This window comes from Amblyomma mixtum, chromosome 2 (assembly GCF_055824585.1).
Source record: "Amblyomma mixtum isolate Tamu chromosome 2, ASM5582458v1, whole genome shotgun sequence".
Classification (NCBI taxonomy): Eukaryota; Metazoa; Arthropoda; class Arachnida; order Ixodida; family Ixodidae; genus Amblyomma; species Amblyomma mixtum.
In genome coordinates this window covers 48802870-48822786 of record NC_143013.1, presented here as the reverse complement: position 1 = coordinate 48822786, position 19917 = coordinate 48802870, and the positions used below count along the sequence as shown (strand labels likewise).

The following is a 19917-nucleotide window of genomic DNA, read 5'->3' as shown; positions in this document are numbered from 1 at the left end:
GACTGAAAGCTTCTTTATGAAGTGAACATTTCAGCACAAGCGCAATATTAATTGATTCACATTGCGTGAGCTCCACCAAGAAGAGCCTCCCATAACAGGCCACCCAAAGGGCACTGAACCTCTCTTGGACATCCTGCGCACATCCTGAACGTCCGTAAGACGTCCAGGTTAGTTTCAATGTCCATTGGGCAGTTCATCTTCATTTTAATCAGACTAGTGAAACAAAATTGCCGTACCAGTTCCTGCAGCTTAATTCCTGCTAGGTTTCGGCATTAAGCTCGTGTATTGATGGCGCTTTATGCATGAGGACGTGAGTTTATATGTTAGCAGAACGCTACCCATTTTGGATGCCTTGAGGGGGTGCTTGGCTCACAGTTTTTGTGGAGGAAGCACCTTTGTCTCCAGAATTGTGTTCTACCACTGAGGACTGGTAAAAAGTTGCTGCCGCACACGCTGCTGTCGGCGCGAATCCCTCGTTCTTATAACGCACTTTATCCAGGATTTGGGTTTTTGTTAACGCTCTTATGCGTTTTAATAAAACAGTGCAATGACCAAGATGTACAGCATTGGTCAAAAGTCTTGAGGCCACAGCGTTCAGCGGCAGCGAATAGAATGTTTCTAGAATGCTCCGTGTAGCGGATCATTCAAAGCACAGGTCAAGCAGGAAGTTTCTCTACCGCAAGAAGAAACCTTGGTCAAATGTTTAGGGGAATCCCCCAAGGTGGAGTAAATTTGTAATAAGGGAGTAATTACTCAATGGCATCCACCTGAGCGCAGCCATACGGCTACAAAGGAAAGCTATACAGCTTTCTCAGAAACTTGTTCCCACTTCGAGTTATTGATCAATTCGCTCTCGCCCTACCATAAGCTTGCCGTCCCGGTTAGCTCAGTTGGTAGAGCGACTGCTCCGGTGAAGCGGTGGTCCCGGGTTCGAACCCCGGACTGGGACGAATTTTTCTTTAACTACGGAAGTTTCCGAGAAAGCTGTATAGCTTTCCTCTGTAGCCGTATGGCTGCGCTCAGGTGGATGCCAATGAGTAATTACTCCCTTATTACTAAGAAGAAACCTTCTGCTAGCATTTGAGGGTCATTCGGTCTTTAATAGTGCCGTAATGGCTCGCGGCTGAAGCGAAAAGAATTCGGCCTTTAGACTTTTCACCAAGACTGTACCTCCCCATGACACGGCGCTGGTTTAATTCAGTTCCGTAAAAACAGTAAAATTTCATTCACAGTGACTAGTGACTCTCACCGTCAGCTGATGTGCACACGGTGCTCCCTTCGCTCTTGTTTTATTTAGTTAGTTAGTTAGTTAGTTAGTTAGTTAGTTAGTTAGTTAGTTAGTTAGTTAGTTAGTTAGTTAGTTAGTTAGTTAGTTAGTTAGTTAGTTAGTTAGTTAGTTAGTTAGTTAGTTAGTTAGTTAGTTAGTTAGTTAGTTAGTTAGTTAGTTAGTTAGTTAGTTAGTTAGTTAGTTAGTTAGTTATACTGCAGAGTCGCTTAGGACTCCAAGGAGGGGTGAGCAGAAATATCGCAATGAAATATCATGCAATACAAATACACTTGCATACACAGAGACATGATACGATTGTGTGCGTACCACAGTATGCGTACACATATAAAACGAACACATTACAAAGTTCACACACTGAAGACTCTCAATTTAGCAAAAGACGTTTCTATATCTGGGCTATGTACAACGCACTTCGGCATATTGTTCCAGTTGGCAGTTTTCACAAACAAATGACTATTTAAATGTATTACTTTGGGCTCGATATTCATGAATCATTTTTCCATTTTTATGACGTGTACTTGCGCGGGAAACATGGCTAATCTACTGGTGAGTATTGATATTAATTAAATAATTATATATTAAATACAACAACTTCAGTGTGGTTTTTGACAAGCTTTCAACGCTATGGAATTCTTGCAGCGGCTCGGCACAGTTATCACAGGTCTTTTGAAGTGATATTCTGACGAGATCATATATCTGCAGTGCTTTTCTTCATTTGTTGGCGATCAACACTTAGGACGATCATCAACGAGCATAAGCGATAAATTCCTAGTAATTCTTGCAGAATGCATTTATAACTATGCCGTTGGTCTTCGTGTTATTATTTTATTCTTTGCACCAAAGAGCACGCGTTATGAGGCTGCACCATCGTATACGCACACGACAGCGACCCTGAACCACCACCTGAATCGCCACGGTCGAGAAGAATGGCGTTGAAGACCTTGAACGCCGATGTCTTGAACGTACTTGTCGACTATGGTAGTGCTCAAAGTGGGTCGGCGTCACCTCTAGCGACTGTCTATAGTCGATGCGTTGAAGACGTGGCTGTCTTTTTACTTTCGCCTACTCAGCCGAGCTGCCACGCGAAATGATATAGATGGGTCACTTACGCAAAACGTACTTGCGCAAACGCGGCCGGCAGCGCGCGCGCTGGTAGCTGGATGAAAGAGAAGGAAGGTCGAATTGGTATCCAGGATGTCAGCGAATAAGGAAGTTATCGAAGTGAGCCGCATGAAAAATGGAGCTGTGCGACCACACTATGAGCCGATTAGCAAGTGCGATGAAGACAAGGATCACGAAGAAAAAAAAGTGAATGAAGGTCAAGACAGCAGTGGAGAGTCAAGTGTATCATGCTGAATGGCCACGGAGGGCTCGTTGATTGCTTTATGCGTAAGTCAAAATAGCTTGAAAAGCAAGCCGTGGGTTGATATCGCTTTTTTTCTTGCTATTCTTGTGAGAAGACCGGAGCTAAACTCGACACTTTTAACTTTGGCAAAGTTACAAGTGGCAGAGGCGCCGACAGCTTCCTTCAGCAGACAAAGGAGAAGTGCTCAGGCGAAGCCTCTGTAACTGTGTCTCTACACCAATAGTTCCGACACAAGGCAGCCATATCACACGCTGCTCGCTGGGAGGTTTTTCGCTCCGCCGCTGGAGCAGGTGGAGACAGCTACGGCAACTTCTTGGGATCGGACGCGTTTAAACAACTTGTGGTGATGAAGTAAATTGTTTTTCCGTGACCCTGTAGCATTAAAAATGCGCATATATGTGAGAAAAATGCTTCATAATGAGCGTTAAAAATACACGATGTTTAAAGACAAAACTAGCAACGGCAACCTGGGATTACAGTCAGTGCCTAGCAAGAACAGCCTTGTTAGGGTTCATCAAGAAATATATACTAATTTTAGCAATTAACTATGACTTTAAGGTAGATTTTGCGTGTATTTAAATGCGTGCACAAATGTCACCGTTGACACCCTGCGGGTCCACATATATCTAACAATGATCCTCCAGCATCACCTTCTGTCAGTGCCAGTACAGAGACCACACGCATCGTACTCAGTGGTAATAGCAGCCCACTAGCTGTCCATCAGATCGCAGTTCACACCGGCGGCACGGCCTTCGTCTGCGCTGTGGTGTCTGCGGGAGCCTTGTGTGTGCCTTATAATTCCGCGGATAGCGAAAAAATCGAACTTATCTATACGCCGGCTCTTTTGACACTCTGCCTACTCCACACCAAATATATATTGACCGCACACATGTACATACACATGGCTCGGTCACATCTACCAGTTCAGCTGGCGCTGTGGTCATTCCTGCGACAGGCCAGTATTAACCAGCTAACCTCGCATCGGACAGCCTCCACCGGGTCAGAATCAGAATCAGTTTATTTAAACGAACAAGCAGTACATACACATATTTGTTAAATACAGGAGGAGGTCCGAAAGCCAAAGGCTGCACAGCGCACCACCTGTTACAAACTTACAAAAAAAATCACCGTGTACAAACAACAGCAGATAAAATTGAACCAGATTATAAAAATTAATTATCAAAACACGTGTGAAAGCATTAAGATGCAACTGTAAACGAGACATGAGTAAGGTAAATGTACATAAATGCATAGAGGAGAACCATTCAAGTGAGTGCTCCGTGCGCTCTATGGGAAAAAAAGAAAGAAAAAAATATTTCGACAGAAGAAAAGTACGGAACCTACGCTACAAAGAAGAAACTACACAGAAGTGGCCGCTCTTCGTGCGGCTGTGCAGTGCATCGGTGCACAAAGGCCCCACAAATGGGCTGTGTTGTGCGATTCAAAACCTACCCTACAGTGTCTTAATTCTGGTTTACGCCATGGCGATCACAAGCAGCCGGTAGCCGAGGTTAGACATCTTCAACACCAGGCACCGGAAGTGGGTCATGACATCATCTTCCAGTGGCTACCAGGACGCTGTGGCATTGTCGGAAACGACGCGACTAACGCTGCAGCTCGATCGGCCCAGGGCAGCACCAACATTGCCCGGATACCACTGGCAAGAGCCGACGCAGCAAGACATGTGCGAGTGTTTTGCCGAATCGAGATTTTAGCGTCTTGGTCGTCCCCAGGGAACTTGACATGCCTTCACACGGCCTTGATCTCTTACTTCAATTGAATCCTACGTCCGGCCTCTCCCGCTGCGATGCTACGTTGTTGTGTCGCCTGTGGCTGGAAGTGGCGTTCACAAATGCCTACTCCCACTTGATCGCTATGGCAGACTCTCCTGCGCGTCAAAACTGGGTGTGCGACGAGACAATAGAGCACCTACTTTGTGATTGCCCTCGGTATAAACTTGAGTGTTTCCTCCTGGCTTCAACGCTCCGCCGCTTAGATCTTCGTCCGCTTACAGAAGCCAGAATTCTAGGTCTTTGGACTAGACCTTCATCGCAGAGGACAGCTGTGAAGGCGCTTTTCGAGTTGCTGAAGGATTCAAGACTGAGTTCAAGGTTATAAACTCTCAATGCGTGCCATGTGTACCCTGTAAGGAGTGGTCTACGGACCCGTGAACAAGTGATCGCCCTGTCCTCTCTCCCTCCGTTCCCTTTCCCACGTGTAGGGTAGCATACTGGGCGTCGCTTAGTTAACCTGCCTGGCTTTCCGTTCATCTATCTCTCTCCTCACAGCTGCTCAATCCGAGGCCCTGGAATCGAATCTGGACGCAGCGGCCACGTTTCGGTGCAGACGGAGTGCGAAGAATCCACAATGCACAACACAAATCAATAACACTCGACTACTTAAAAAGAACAGGTTGCAATTTCACAGCCTACATCACCTGTTTGTATTTGTTCATTACATTACCATTTTGCCTCGACGGATGAGTTGCACCTGGCAGCCTTGCGAATAAACTAGTTGTTACTTATTTCACTCTAGGCTGCACCCTTGCGTAGGTAGTAAAACTATCCGTTTGATGTTCGATGTCAGTGCACGTACGAGAACCCCAGGCGGCCGAAATAATTCGGAACTCGTAAATTCGGCGTGCCTAACAGCTCACGCCATGTCGGGATCTTGAGAAGCATAACACACCACGCCACTTTGTTATTTTAAACATCGCACCCGTAATTTAGACCATGCACGAAAACCACCACAATTGAATATAAGAAAGTCGCCGACATCACAGGGTGACCCCTGCTTCTTATTAAAAAAGCCCCCCCCCCCTATCCCCCCAAAAAAGAAAAAAAAAAGAATGTCAGAGAACACTATAAAGCGCAAAATCAGCACAACAAGATCGCTGTTCTTAGTTTATGAACATCTATGCTTCTTTTTTTTTAACAAAGAGGACTCGCTAGCCAGAATCCTCTAGCCTACCTGAGGGCGCCAGTTTTTTTCATCGCGTTTTTTTTTTTTCGCAATCTAATTCCGCGTGTTAACGGGTAAAAGTTGTGTTTGCTGGAAGTATGTATACGCGCATACATACGCTTCCCTTTGTTACAATGTAAGGCCGAGTGGCAGCTGCTCCTATGCATGTTTCAGTTAAAATGGCTGTACCTCCGGTGTGCTGGAATGCACCACACAGGAAAGGGCTCAGAATAAATGGCGCTTAGCTGAAACATTTGACCACCGGTTTCTCTTGCTATTTAATTCGTCAAGTTACCTCGATCCATCTGAAGGAAACACATATTTTCTTGATGGCTACACATCGTGTAAGATAGGTTCTTGCTCTTGTGTTGCCCTTGACGGGCTCGGGCCAGCTTGGGGCAAACAGCCTTCCTCGGAATAACGCCGGTCGGTTTCCTAGCGGACGAGAGTCTTGAAAAGAATCGTGCCCGCGGATGGAGGTCCCCCGGTAATGCGCCCTTGTGTGGCCCGCACTGCGCTTTCAGCAACGCGGAACTTTACCCGCCTGGCAACAGCGTGGCCGGCTGTTTTTCGGATCTCAGCCGGCGGGAGACGGCGCCAAGCGCATTCAAACTCCCGCGGGACGGGAAAGAAGAGAACAGCGCACAAAGAGAGCTTTGGGCCGAGGCATTCGTCAAAGCGTCGACATGTCTCGGCTTCCCACACACACACAGAAGAAGAGGCTGCCCGGCAACCGCGTCAGCCCGAGCACGTGAAAGACACGGGGGATTCGCCATTGCGTGCATTCTCACTTTTGTCTGTGTGAATATTTGTACGAGTTTTTTTTTTCTTTTGCACGATGTGTACGTAGCACATACTGCAAGCTCAAGGCATCCTGCAGAGAGTAGGAAAAAAAGAAAATAAACCCAGAACGTAACGTCGTAGCAAGCAGCCCCCGTGGAACAACAAGTGTTTGTGCGTGTTCGGGCCCTTCCCCTTGCCACCCTGGGAAACGGCATCACTAGTCACGTGACCAGGCACGTGGACTCGGCGTGTTCGTCAGCCGCCGACGCGTTCCGTAGAGTAGCGAGAAGGGGAGGACCCGCCGCCGTCTGGTAGGCGCCCTGAGAGGCATAATACGGCTCATTTAATTGCGTGCACCGCTAGAGGAGGAAAAGTGCTTGTCAATCGATGAGCGTAGGTTGTTGAACCAATACATTGAGATGTGGCTGCAGAAAAATGGCCGCTACTGTTCTTGGAAGGGCAGGCGAAGCTGAGTTACTCTACTGTCCGAGTTTCTTGTGGCTTTGTGTGTGAAGACTGCCTGCAAAGGTTGTCAAGAAACCATGATGGGAGGTAATGACGAGAATGGCGTTCCTACTTTGTTGCCCGCAGCACTGCACGCAACTAAACTCAACCGGTACAGAATACGTCTGGCCGAGGGTTGCGACGGGGCGCCGGGCGGATAGAGAATGAAAGAAACGCTTAGGCCTAAAACCGGCGGCGCGTGGTGTATACGTGCTCCCCACGAGGCCTGGGTGTTGATTTATATCACTCCTAGCGACAAGGACGGATCGTCCCCTGCGGTTATTTTTTTAATGTTCTTAGTTCCCTGCCTCTTCCCCACGCTCCGTCGCTGTCGCATGGTGGAGCTGCGATTTGTGGCGTTTCTTTGTGGCGCGACGTATTTGCAGATGGGCCTATCTGCCGCGGCTGCCCCGCTGAAGACCTCCTTTTGATTGATGCGTTTTTTATCCTCCCCCGTGATGTCGCTGCGCGACGGCCAGAGCGAGGCGGCGTTTTCGTCCGTTTCAGTGGCCGCATACACAGCCGCAACTGCCAAAATCATGTGCGCAGTTCCGGGACCAACGAGACCGAATAGCCCTTTCCGAAGCGCACGCGTGCACGTTACATTTGTTTGGGTACCGACCCCTGCTTAGGTGCTGCTTTCCTCGACTAAACAATAATTGGCTGTTATCTCTTTGTTTTTACTCATTAACACTTGCACCCCCTTAGCTCAACAGTTCAGTGGTAAGCTATCACATGAGAAGAAAGATGTGACTAAGGAACGCCAAAGCAGGAAAACCTTTAGGCCCGTAAACAGAATATAGCTTGCAGTACTGTCAAAGGAAATTTTATAAACAGAAGACAACCGACATAAGGAAGTATATTATGGAGAGAATCGACGATGCGGTAAAGAAAGGTGGTAGCCTCAAAGCGATCAGAAGGAAACTAGGCGTAGGCAAAACTAGGGGATATACTTGTTTACTAGTTCGTTTAATTTAACCACAGTGTGCCATTTTTGTTTTGTACCGACCCCTGTTACAATTCCTGGTCGGATTGAGAGTATCTTGAAATTAAAGATAAATAAATAAAATCAGATGTATACCGGTGTGCGAAATGAGGGGGGGGGGGGAGTTTAGAGGTTTTATTTATTTGTTACTGATTAATTATTTACGGGAAAAACACTTTATATTCTGTTTCGTAACTAGTTTTCCCGTGCATATAATGTGCAAAAATATTTATTGAAAAAATTGACAGGCGATTGCGATAGTCGGTAATACGAAGTTCGAGGTATACTCTTCGGGACCTTCCCGTGGCAGCCACCATCCCCTTGTCAATTCCTCCGCTCCCGCCCTGGCAGGTGGCGTTTCTCTCTGCAGATACCTGTCACGGTTGCCAGGTGGCGTGCTCGCCGACTAATGACTACGACGCGGAGTCCACGAACGGGTGCTCTAGAACTAGCCACCCTGAATACGCTACACCTTATGACCTCGAGTGTACCAGTATCTTAGAAGAATGCTAACGTTTACTTAATGCACTGGATAGGGAGTGTCTAGTGCACTAGAAAGGAAGTGTCGGTTTGCAATGGGGAAGGTGCTAACCTTGTCGAGCACTGCGCTACTTGCAAGTCTTGTACACCGGTGTTTTCGGGAGTGAGGATTCTGAGCGCAAGCAAATCAATAACAACCCGTGAAACGATAGAGGCTGTATTATATTCAGAGAGCAGGGTCAGAATGTGTCAGCGATACTTCAGTTCTTCTGTATGCTGCAGAAAAGATGTTCCTATCAAAGTTTTTGCGGTAAAGATGTGAAACGAGTTTTTTTTTTTTCCTGTTTACGTTGCACGGTGTGCGACTGGGCTGGTCTGACTGTATTTAAGCTGTGTGTGCGTCCCTAAATAAACAGTTGACCATCAGCGCTGTGTTCGTCCTTCTTCTCTTCCTGCTTCTTTTCATTGGCTGTGTGCCGTTGCGCTGAAAAACTATGATTTTAAATCAAGTATACCAACTAGCCCAAGAACTAACTCTACTGGAGTGTCAGAAACTTGAAACAGAATACACACTGATCACCGTTAATGCCTCCAAGCTATAATCCAACAAACGCTGTACGGGAGCTGGTTAGCGCAACATGACGCTGATAAAAAAGCAAGTACGCTTTGCTGTGCGTACTCTGTCCTCTCTTTTATGTTGTATTGTGGATTTATAAGCAGAGCACAAACTTCGTGACCAAGATAATCTCTAAAAGGTACTTGCTAGAGTAATCGTTAATAGAATAAAGCAACTCTAGACTTCAGCAGTCAAAAGGCCAGGATAGCTTTCTTAAAGGACACTCGAAATAGTCCATACTCACACCATCAATGAGATAATACATAAATGAGCAGGATATAACCAACCCGTATATATATAGCCTTCATAGACTACGAGGAAGCATTTGACTCAATGGAAACCTCAGAAGCCATGCGCTCATTGCTGTACCAGGGTGTAGATGACACCTAGGTAAAGTCACAAAATATAACTACAGCGCCTGCACAACCACCGCAGTCTTCCACAGAGAATGATGAAAGCCCAGTCAGTAAAGGCATCGGGCAGAGAGACACTATATTTGCTTCTATTCACGCTAACTATTCATCACGTGCTAATAAGGTGTATTAAGATAACGGCACTGGGAAGAGTTGGGTGTAAAAGTGAATACAGAATATTTTTCAATATCCAATTTTTTTTTTGTGTTTGATATTGAATTGCTAAGCAACTCAGGGGATGAAATGCAAAGCATGAACGAGAACCTAGACAGGAAATACAGAACGGTGGCTCTAAAAACAATATACACAAAATAAAGTAATATTCAACAGTCTCAGAAGGGAATAACAGTTTAAAATTTGTAGCGAGACACTGGAAGTGGCAAGAGAATATATGTATTAATTAGGGGAGGTAGTGACCGCAGATCCGAAGCACTAGAAGGAAATAACAGGGAGAAAAAGAATGGGATGTAGATAATTAAGCAGGTCATCAACTATCAGGAAATCACGAAGCAGGGGAAATTATACCGGTTCTTTTTTTTTAACTCTTTACACATATATATTTTGAGCCTGGCGAGAGATACGTTGGTACAGTCTGTGCAGGTGTATTGTACAACAAAGCGGACATTATGTAAGAACGTGATAGAGCTCAGTGATTAGACGATTTAAGTAAAATTAACTAATCAAATCAACTTTCTTACTTTTGATTTCATGGGCAAACATCATAATAATATATTGAAGGCTGCCAACGTATAAGATGAGTCCAGCTTTTAAATGTTCTTTGTCGGCAATGCATTTGGAAATACTTAACGTCGAAAATACGCATTTTTTAAACCGTAAAGTTGGCTTCTCGCAATGCACAATTTTAAAAAGGCGTCGCTGGGCGTAGTATTGTCGCGGAAATCAAGTGAACTGCTTCTACGGCATAAAATAGACAAACGGCTTCCGTATTTACTATATCATAAATGTGAGCGACGCCATTTTAAAAATATGCATTGTGGGAAACCTACCTTACGAGCTAAAAAATGCGTATTTTGACGTTTAGTATTTCGCAGTGCACTGCCGCTAAAGAAAATTTAGAAGCTTTACTCAACTTTTATGTTAACGGTCTTCAATTTCTTGATATAATGTCCGTCCTTGAAAGCAAAAGCAAGAAAGTTGATCAGTTAATTTTGGTTAATTAATCATTTAATCACTGAGCTCTATCACGTACATAGTGTAGGCCTCGCTGTGCAATCTACCTGCACAGACCGCACCGACGTACCTCTCGCAGATATCTATCTGTAAACAGTTTCAATTTTAAAAAAACGGTATAACAGATGTATTACTGGCACTCTCCTAATCGGCAGTAATATGGCGGCTGAAGAAAACGACTGAACTTCAATTGAAAACAATGCAGCAAGCTGTGAAAAAGAAAGTGATAGGTGCGTCTTTACAGCCTGAGTCGCTTTGGGACATTAAACCCCATAAATCAAACTAAACCGATAGTGATAGGTGTAACGCTGACAGAGAGAAATAGGGGATTATTACTGTTTTTTTTCCCCCAATCCGCATTCTTCATGATGCCGATACGAAACTCCCGTCATTCCATTTTCAGACTGAGTCTTTTAACTGCTGTTGTGTTGTGCTGCTGTGTTTGTCGCAAAAGTTCAGTAACTGTAGATCAAGTTCAGCATACGGGGAGAAGTATGGTTGGTTTTGGTTGGTTTTTTGAGGAGAGGAAATGGCGCAGTATCTGTCTTACATATATCGACGGACACCTGAACCGCGCCGTAAGGGAAGGGAGGAAGGTAGGAGTGGAAGAAGAAAGAGAGGAAGAGGTGCCGTAGTGGAGGTATCCGGAATAATTTCGACCACCTGGGGATCTTTAACGTGCACTGAAACCGCACAGCACACGGGCGCCTCTTGCGTTTCGCCTCCATCGAAACGCGGCCGCCGCGGTCGGGTTCGAACCCGGGTACTCAGGCTCGGTAGATGGTGGTGGTGAAAACTTTTTAATAAACAACAGGAGAGTTTGCAGACCAAAAATGGCCCTTTACATAGGTGGAGTCCTTAGTCCGGGACCCCGCTGGACGAGGCAGCTACTCGCGCCCGTTGGACTAGAGCCCTTTGAGACTCCAGCCCCGAGCAGTTGAGCAGGGCTGCCTCCCATGCCTCTCGGGAAGGGGAAGGAATGGGGGGAAGGGAAGGATTCTTTTGACAGGCCCAAACCATGTGGAAGGTATCGGAAACTTCCCCACAGTGAGGGCAGCGCCCATCAATTTTGGGGTCGAAATGTTTCACTATTGCAGGACTACAGCACTGCACGGGCCTGAATCTGAGGCCCAAGCCCGGCCCGGGCCCGAGACCTGAAGCCCGAGCCCGGCCCAGGCCCGCGGCTTCAAGCCCGGGCCCGGCCTAGGCCCGCTAAATTATCGCTCTAGCGGGCCCGGCCCGGCCCGTGAATCCTGGAGTGAAGCCCAGCCCGGGCCCGGCCCGGCCCGTTTCACAGCAACGCTTGAGATATACTGCTCACTCTGAGAAAGTAGACTGCTACTAGACCGGTAAGAAACTGTCCGACAAAGGTTCTGAAACCACAGTTTGGCTTGCAGAAAGTTGGTTCTTTTTAACCCAGAAGGAAGTGATTAAGAGTAGTGCTCGCCAGGCCCTTCTTTTGGACAGTGACCTCGTGTAGGTGCGCAAAGATAAACTCGGGAAGTTCCGAGAGCCAAATAAAAAGGGCTGCATACGCGCGCATTAGACTACTTTGCATTCCCCCACGATTTTAATCAGTTATATTTTGCCGCCCGGAAGTATAAACGTTAAAGCTGCCTAGCAAGCAGTGGGATGACTGTTTTTTAATGAACGCGATCTCACAGGTTGAACTCATTTCCGAACTGGTCGCCTTTCAGCGGAAACGAAAAGCTGAAAAGCTTGAGTATTTCATGGTGTGTGTTTTGAAGACTATAAGCGTCCTAAACTCATAGGTTCTCCCCGAATCCATTTCTAATAGTGTATAGGTATGTTTTGGGATGACGAACTATCAATGGCCAATTAAGACCTGTTGAATTTTACTCTTACTGGTAGAGCAGAAGATAACGCGCGAACCACGTGATAACTTACAGGGCAAAACACTTGTCATGACAACCAGGCTGAAGAAGCGAGGAGGGGTAGATGTGGTTATGAGATCAGATTTACAAACTCTCGCGAACTTTTGTGGCTATTTCCTTTACGAGACGTTCTGGTCGGCTGATCAAAAGGAAAACCAACCTCGCTTTAGTTTGTAAATTTTCTCACATGAGAAAAATATAGCTATAAAATAAAAGCTTTCTTTTTGGAGCGGGGGGGGGGGGGGGGCTTAAGGGCTCAAGGGGAGTCAGGCTGTGAGAGACACAGAAGTAGAGGGCTACGAATAATTTCGGCCCCCCGGGTTTCTCCAACGAGCAGTGATACTACAAAGTACAAGGCTGGCATGCTTGCCGCCTAAACAGAAATGCGGCCGCCGAGGCTAGGAGCAAACTCTGGTTCCCCGGCTCAGCAATCAAGCGCCTTGACCACTAAGCCACCGCGGCGTGGAAACAAGGAAATAAATAAGTCAATGAGTAAAGCTTAGTTTTTTTTTTTTTTCTCAGCGCGTACTATAACCCATAGCTCATCCGTGTCGCTGCTCCAATGCCGCAGCTGTGTACCACACTCTGCAAAAGTGAATGAATAGTCGGACACCAGCCGTTTCTGTACGGACCCAAGCCAGACTCGGGTCCGCAGCTTTAAGCCCGAGCCCGGCCCGGGCCCGCAACTTCAGGCCCGGGCCCGGCCCAGGCCCGGCAAAACAAATAATGTCCCGGCCCGGCCCGGCCCGCGGGCCGGGCCGGGCCCGGGCTTTCGGGCCGGCCCGAGCCCGTGCAGTGCACTATGCAGGACACAACAGAGTGTTGGTCTGCAAGCGCCTCAGAGTTCGCTCATCAGCTTTACTCAGGCCCTTAGCAAGCAGGGACCGGGAAAAGCTGATGGCGTTTGCAATAGTCGTCCAGAATTTCTCTGAACCGCAGAAGCGGTTGCACAATCTCCGAGCCGGAAGAGCCTGGGTGAGGTGCCCGGTAGGTAAGCGCTCGGGCAGCCGCGTCCGCAGCCTCATTACCTCTAACGCCCTGATGGCCTGGAGTCCAGACTATGCGTTTGGGCGAAGGGTCCAATTCCCTCACTGCGCGCTTTAATATACTGTAGGCTAAAGGTGAAATCTCGCCAGCCAGATAGTGTTGACAGGCTCGACGCGAATCTGTCACGATTACCTTCGAATTCAACTCCGAGGCGGCAAGCGCAATGGCTACTTCCTCAGCCTGTGCTGAATTTCGAGCTCGAAAGGACAGCCCGTTAACGCATTGATCCTGGTGAACTACTGCGGCCGTGTAGAATCCATTGGGCGACGGCCCTGACACGTCAACGTAGTATACACCCTGTTTGGATCCGTGTTGGTGTTCGAGGGCCCGAGCGCGCACCTCTCGTCTGCCTTCGTGTGTATGTGTGTCCATGTTGCGCGGGAGTTGAGGGACCCAGAGCTTGTGACGCCATAGCTCCGGAATCCGACACGTCTCCTCTGGAGTGCACTCGTGTTGGATGTGCAAGCGGTCTAGCAGGCGGCGCCCGGATGCCGTCTGCGAGAGTCGCGTATATTGGTTCACGAGGTGGGCCTCCCGTAACTCCTGGTAGGAGTTGATCACCCCCAACGCCGACAACTTAGCTCGGTAGACGAGCGCCTTACTACTGATCCAGCGCGGCGGGTGAGAAGTATGCTCCTTGAATGTTTTCGGGCCTCGATCTAACATCATATTTCACTGCCTTGTGCCGCTGGCCTGCTGGGAGGCCCGACCAGTATTCTGATATTACGTTCTGGCGTCATGTTTTGGGCGTTATGGAAGCCGATAATTTCGTACTTTCAGAGAGTTCACTGCTGAGAGAAGATAAGCCCTATGCAACAAGCGGCATTATCGTGTGGCTGGTAAAGCTTCGGGCAAAACAACGTCGGCAAGCCAAGTGCTGGAACCTTGTGATGCCTTCTGCCCCGGAAATAAAGTGTCGATGACAATGAATATTTTTTTATTTGTCCGTCCGCCTTCTAGTCACTGGACAGCACCGCCTTGATTACGGAAGGGCGTACTAGAGATTATTCGCATTTGCATCAGACGTTTGCATCAACATCCTTTTGTAAACGTGCTGATTTTGATTTGGAAGTGCTCAACTTTAGAACAGAATGTGACAGGCTCAAGTTCTTTTCCACATTATTAATCACAGCATGAAAATGAACCAACCGTGGTATTTTGAAATTAAAACTGGAGAAAAATCATGCCATCGTCACAGCTTGCACATACCAATGCCCACTGTCCGAAATGATTGCTTTAAATTTAGTCTTTTTCCCAACAACCATTAAGGAAAGGAATATGCTACCAAACTATGTTGTCACTTCACAATCACTTAGGGAATTGTTAGATAACCTGCGCATTGTTTTATCGTCTGCATGAATTACATGCCAGAGTTTTATTTTTTGTATAAGTAGTGAACGCTTTATGTACCGAATTTTGTGCTCGTTTCAGTGTTTGTGTCACTGCTATTTTTTATGCCACATTATCCACTCCTGTTATAGCCCGTGATCAGGGCTGACAATATAAATAAATGAAATAAAATGAAATGAAATGAAATGAAATCAAAACGTGACAGAGACCCACCGAAGCATAGAAAAATAATATATCGGGGATTGAATCATTAGGATATACGGCCCGATGATATCTATTTTTCGACATTCAGGAAACGAAATAGAGGTTTAAGAATACGGTTTCCGGAGAATGGCCGGGGTTTCCACACTTGCATCACCTGCATCCGCGATTCCATCCTTTGGAGCTTATAAGATCCAAGAAAATACTTGCAGTCTGTCTAGTCAGACGCGGCCGTTCCATTTCTGCAGGATTAGAGAAAAACATCAGGCGCACAATGCGTCTTTTTATGTAGTGCGTTCGATTAGCCCACCTTGCACTTTTAGTGCCAATAACTTTGGACGATTAAAGCGCTGCGCCGCTAGTTAAACATAGTGCTGTCTGCCAAAGGATTTCGGATTGAGTGGATCTTCGGTTCGTCACCGTAAGCTGCGTGGTATTCTGTGGATGTATTAGGTCATTTTTGAAAACACGGGACGCTGGCCATTACGGAGTAGTGTTTTTCGTCTTTTGTATCTGAGTTATTGACAAATACTTCCACTTCCACAAGTAACTTTCTCGCTCGCAGATACGACTGTAGCTCAAAATGCACATACTGCAAATTATATATTCAACGAAAGACACTCCTATGTCTTACTTTAAATTTAATCGAGTTTGACGGAATACCGTCTGGCGAGGAGCGAACATAGTGTAAATAACAAATATACACTCGCCAACAAATTTTTCAAATTGTACTTTAAATTCCGTTCACACAATAGGTATCTTCGGGAGGTCGGTGTAAGCTACCGTTACTGTTGGCTAGCAGTTAAATTGAAAGCGGCTGCCCACGCAGGGTTTAACAGCGGCCCATTGTCTGAGCGCTCGCCGTATGCATTCGAGAGGTCAGGTGTTCGATCCCCGCAGTTGCCGGTCTACCCAGCTGCTTAGCCCATTGGGAATAATAGACGGTCCCCCGGCCCTGCTTTCGACTTTCTAGGGGTGCACCGCGTGGGAAAGGTAGCCCGGGCTTCAAAATTCCCTCTTGATTCCATTGGTTGTGCGTCGGAGGCAGCCGACGACCGATGCAGCAAAGTCGTGACGAAATAGTGAATCTGTGTCGCCGCCTAGCGTGGTGCCTTGCTACCAATTGCACTTCAAATTTCCTAGACGTCTGTAGATGGCGCTTCCTTCGTTCTGAACACAAGATCAGTGTTTCCGGAGCCCTCCACTACGGCGTCTCTCATAGCCTTAGTCGCTTTGGGACGTTAGACCCCATAAAAACTAAACTAAACAAGATGTCTTATTTTTAGCGTTGACGATTACTTTGTCCCAAAAACTATCGGTGTCCGCACTGCCGCCGCTGCCCTGCCTTTATCACTCTGAGGTAGATTGATGTAGACCGCAGGATGGTAACTACGTGTGCACTAAACTTTTTAGCTGGGCTCATGCCATGTGGTACTCCAGCACGGGGTGGCAGCAAGGAAACCCTGACTCGGCACGTGATTACGGTCAAGGTATAATGGGTCAATGATGGAATGCCTTGCGATGTATGCATCCAAAGGAACCACCGGTGGTTGAAATTCTTGTCGAGTAGTGCTCTACGTCTTCTTTCATAGCTCTGCGAGTTACTCACAAGCGCCACAGCAGGACACCACAGCACCGCAGCAGGCTCCACAGCCCCACAGTAGACACCACAGCAGGCTCCTGCGAATCCTCGCTTTACTTCCCCTCGCCCAGGAGGAGGAGGATGAACTATTTCCGCTGGCAAATGTAGCAGACGGTGTGCGGTTACAGCACCATCAAGTGGCCATGAGCCCGTGGCGTTCGGCGACTTCTAGAGCTCTTGTCACAACCCGGATCTGTGTGTCCGAGTCATAACTGAGCAATGCGGCCTCCAACTGGTCTGGATTCGAGAGCTGCAAGCCTCGAGGAGGGGAGTCCCGAGGACAAGCCCAGAGTATGTGGGATAGAGTGGCATGTTGGAGTTGACAGTAAAACGATGGTCTCCACCTCTGCAGAAACTATCTTCAGTGACTCTCAATCTGCGAGTCGTAATTTCGCCAAAGGCTAGGTCTCCCGTCGCCCAACAACCAGATTCTGGTGGTCCGCCGTGCGAGGGAGATGTCAGCCAGCGCTGGGTTGTTAAATCGCGAGGAACGCTCTCGAATAAAAAAATTTCTAATAGTAAAGTTTGCCCTCCCACACAAACAAAAGCCTCCTGCCAAAATACATGCCAGTTCCTGCCATGCCCGCTATACAATTTTCGCAGGTATCTGCTGGAAGAAAATAAGAACGAGCAAAGGGCTCAGATTTTTCCGCATTTATTTACTGCCAAATTGTTGAGCCAGAAATGTGGCGCCCTCTACGAACCACCGGCCAGCGCTGTGAAGGCGTTCCGAAAGCGCGAGAGTAACGCCACCACCCGTGTCCTTCAGCCCCTACGTTGCCCCTGCGCAGCCGCTTGGTGAGCCTGCATGTGCGGCGAACTCGGCTGCTGACCAACAACTGGCACCCCAGGCTGCATGGAGTACGCTTGACCGGGCTGGCCAGGCACGCCACCGTAGAAGTACACAACGTTGGGCGGGCCACCGGGAAACTGCGGTTGGGCGCCAGGTGCCAGCGGTTGTGGCGCAAACGCGTACACCTGTGGTCCACCGGGAACCGGTTGCTGCGCGCCCGGAACTGGCTGCGGTCCGACGAAGTAGAACGGCTGTCCCGGAGCCCCGGATGGACCTCCTGCTTGAAAGGCGTAGGCCGGGGCGTCAACGGCTCCGTTCCCCTGCTGTTCTTTGTCCCAGTTGAGGTAGAACTGGTATATCCCGTACAGGATGGCACCCTGTGATGAAACAAGTGTGCACCAAGCGGACGACAAACGTCTAATTTTCTTCGTGTTTAACTTATTCCATGTCAGTACAATTTTCATAGGTCGTTTACAATGCCTTCAGGTTTGCCCAAAATCGTGCAACACCAGGTTCAAAGCTTTCTCAGTGGCGAAGTGCTATCTTGAAGGTATTTTACTAAGCCTACGAGCACGAAGTCAGCGTACTGTCTGTGTCGAAATGTACCCGAGCTGATCGGTCTCAGGAAGGCATCCCAGTGCGTTTGCAATGGTTTGATGGAGCCCACACGCACCGCTCAGTCCGCACAAGTCGCGCCAAACTGCTTTTTTCTTGTCTTCTACGGTATGGAGATGTCGGAAAGGTGGGTAGCCAAAATCCGATAGTAGCAGTCACTCAAGAACTTCAACAGCCTGAAATACAGGTGCGGGCAGAACCTTGAAGTGGTTCACTAAGGCCAGGCAGTATCTCTGCTTACGAGATAGGTTCAGTTTTCTGCTTGACAGAACGGCACTTAAATAGGCGATTAAACTTTCATGGACAGTTTTTTGTTGCTAGATCGCGCATCTCGACGATTCTGTGTACTAAGCCCAGAGCTCAAGCAATCTACGGAAACCTTTATTGTCAGCTCGATCCCAGAAACACGCGAGCACTGCGCAGAACCTGCTATGGTCGTCATGGTCAAAGCTCAGGCGATATAAGCTAAACATCGTATCCAGGAACTACTATGTTGTCGGGACCCTATTCCGACTCCAGAGTCGTACGTGTTCAGTTGATATTTTCTCCCATCCCCATCTATACAGTTCTCTCAGGTGTCTGATATGTTCGCTGACAAGACAAAGTACGACGAGCCTCATCTGCTGAACAACACAATGTGAACAGCGGAAAGGGAAAATAAGAGTGCTTGCCAGCGTTTCGACAAGTCCCCTTGTCCAATTCTGTGTTGTCCAGAAACACATATGCCTGCACTCTAAATACCATGAGCTCATCTGCTGTAAAGGCAGACGAGGAGAGGCTGCCAGTTTCTCGTTGCCAACAACACACTGCGCAAGGTGTGCGGAACACTCCTGCTGGAGATCAAATACAAAATTTGGTCGCCTATGTAATGAGGCGTGTCTTGTGATCAAAACGGAGATTTCGCTGTCAGGTTTGTCATATTTATTTACTAAACAGCCACTCCTGAAAGTTTTCGCGTAGCTTCTTCAGTGCTGGGTGCGGTAGTTCCCAACAAGCGGCTAAACATTTGTTGGAATTGGTTGTACAGCTGCCAATAATCTACCGTAATCAATTTGCCTCCGCTATATTTGTACCGAAGGAGAATTGCGGCGTGTTGCTCATGACGAAGCAGTCGGTTCATCTACCCACAAGCAGGGAGATTAGATGGCTGCCGTTTAGTATCCCTTAGAAACTAGGCATGGGTAAAAATCAGATGTATTGGCTAAGAAGCAAAAAGGCAAATGTAATTAGCAGTATAGATAAGATAGAGTAGCCGAAGAGTTCTACACAAATCTACGCAGTAGCCAATGTGATCAGAGCGTTAATTAGAGAAGCAGTAGAGCACGGCAACGGGACATCCCGCCACTAACGAAAGAATACTAGGAGTAGTATAAAACTTTATTCCGCAAAATGGGATGGGATTTAGGGGTTGGGGAGAGCAGCTGATGAAGATCAGGTACGAGCAGATCTCTTGAAGGATGGAGGGAAGACTGGCTAGAAAAACTAGCCACTCTGTATACGCAATGCCTTATGACCTCGAGCGTGCCATAAGCTAGCAAGGACGCTAATCTTATCTTAATTTATAAGAAAGGAGAAGTCAAGGACTTGAAAAATTACAGACCAAATACAGACCGCTGCCTACCAGGTATTTACTAAGGTGATCGCTAATAGGGTCAGGACCACCTCAGACTTAAGTCAACCAAATAATCAGTCAGGCTTTCCTAAAGGATGCTCAACAGCAAACCATATTCACTCTATCAACCAGGTGATAGAGAAATTCGCAGGATATAACCAACCCCTATATATAG

The 19917-nt window shown here is 47.4% G+C and overlaps 1 protein-coding gene and 1 non-coding gene across 3 annotated transcripts in view; one reads left to right on the top strand and one right to left on the bottom strand.

Moving 5' to 3' along the window:
- Positions 1–875: 875 nt before the first annotated feature.
- TRNAT-GGU (transfer RNA threonine (anticodon GGU)) lies at positions 876–949 on the top strand. Its single transcript has one exon. It is a non-coding gene; the product is annotated as a tRNA-Thr (tRNA).
- Positions 950–17369: 16420 nt separating this feature from the next.
- LOC149359261 (uncharacterized) overlaps positions 17370–19917 on the bottom strand; it is a 51891-nt gene continuing 49343 nt past the window's right edge. For both annotated transcript variants that reach the window (XM_089571553.1, XM_089571554.1), the window contains one exon: positions 17370–17892. In XM_089571553.1, coding sequence (XP_089427679.1) covers positions 17488–17892 — 405 coding nt within the window. In that variant the 3' untranslated portion in view covers positions 17370–17487. The remainder of the gene's footprint in view (positions 17893–19917) is intronic.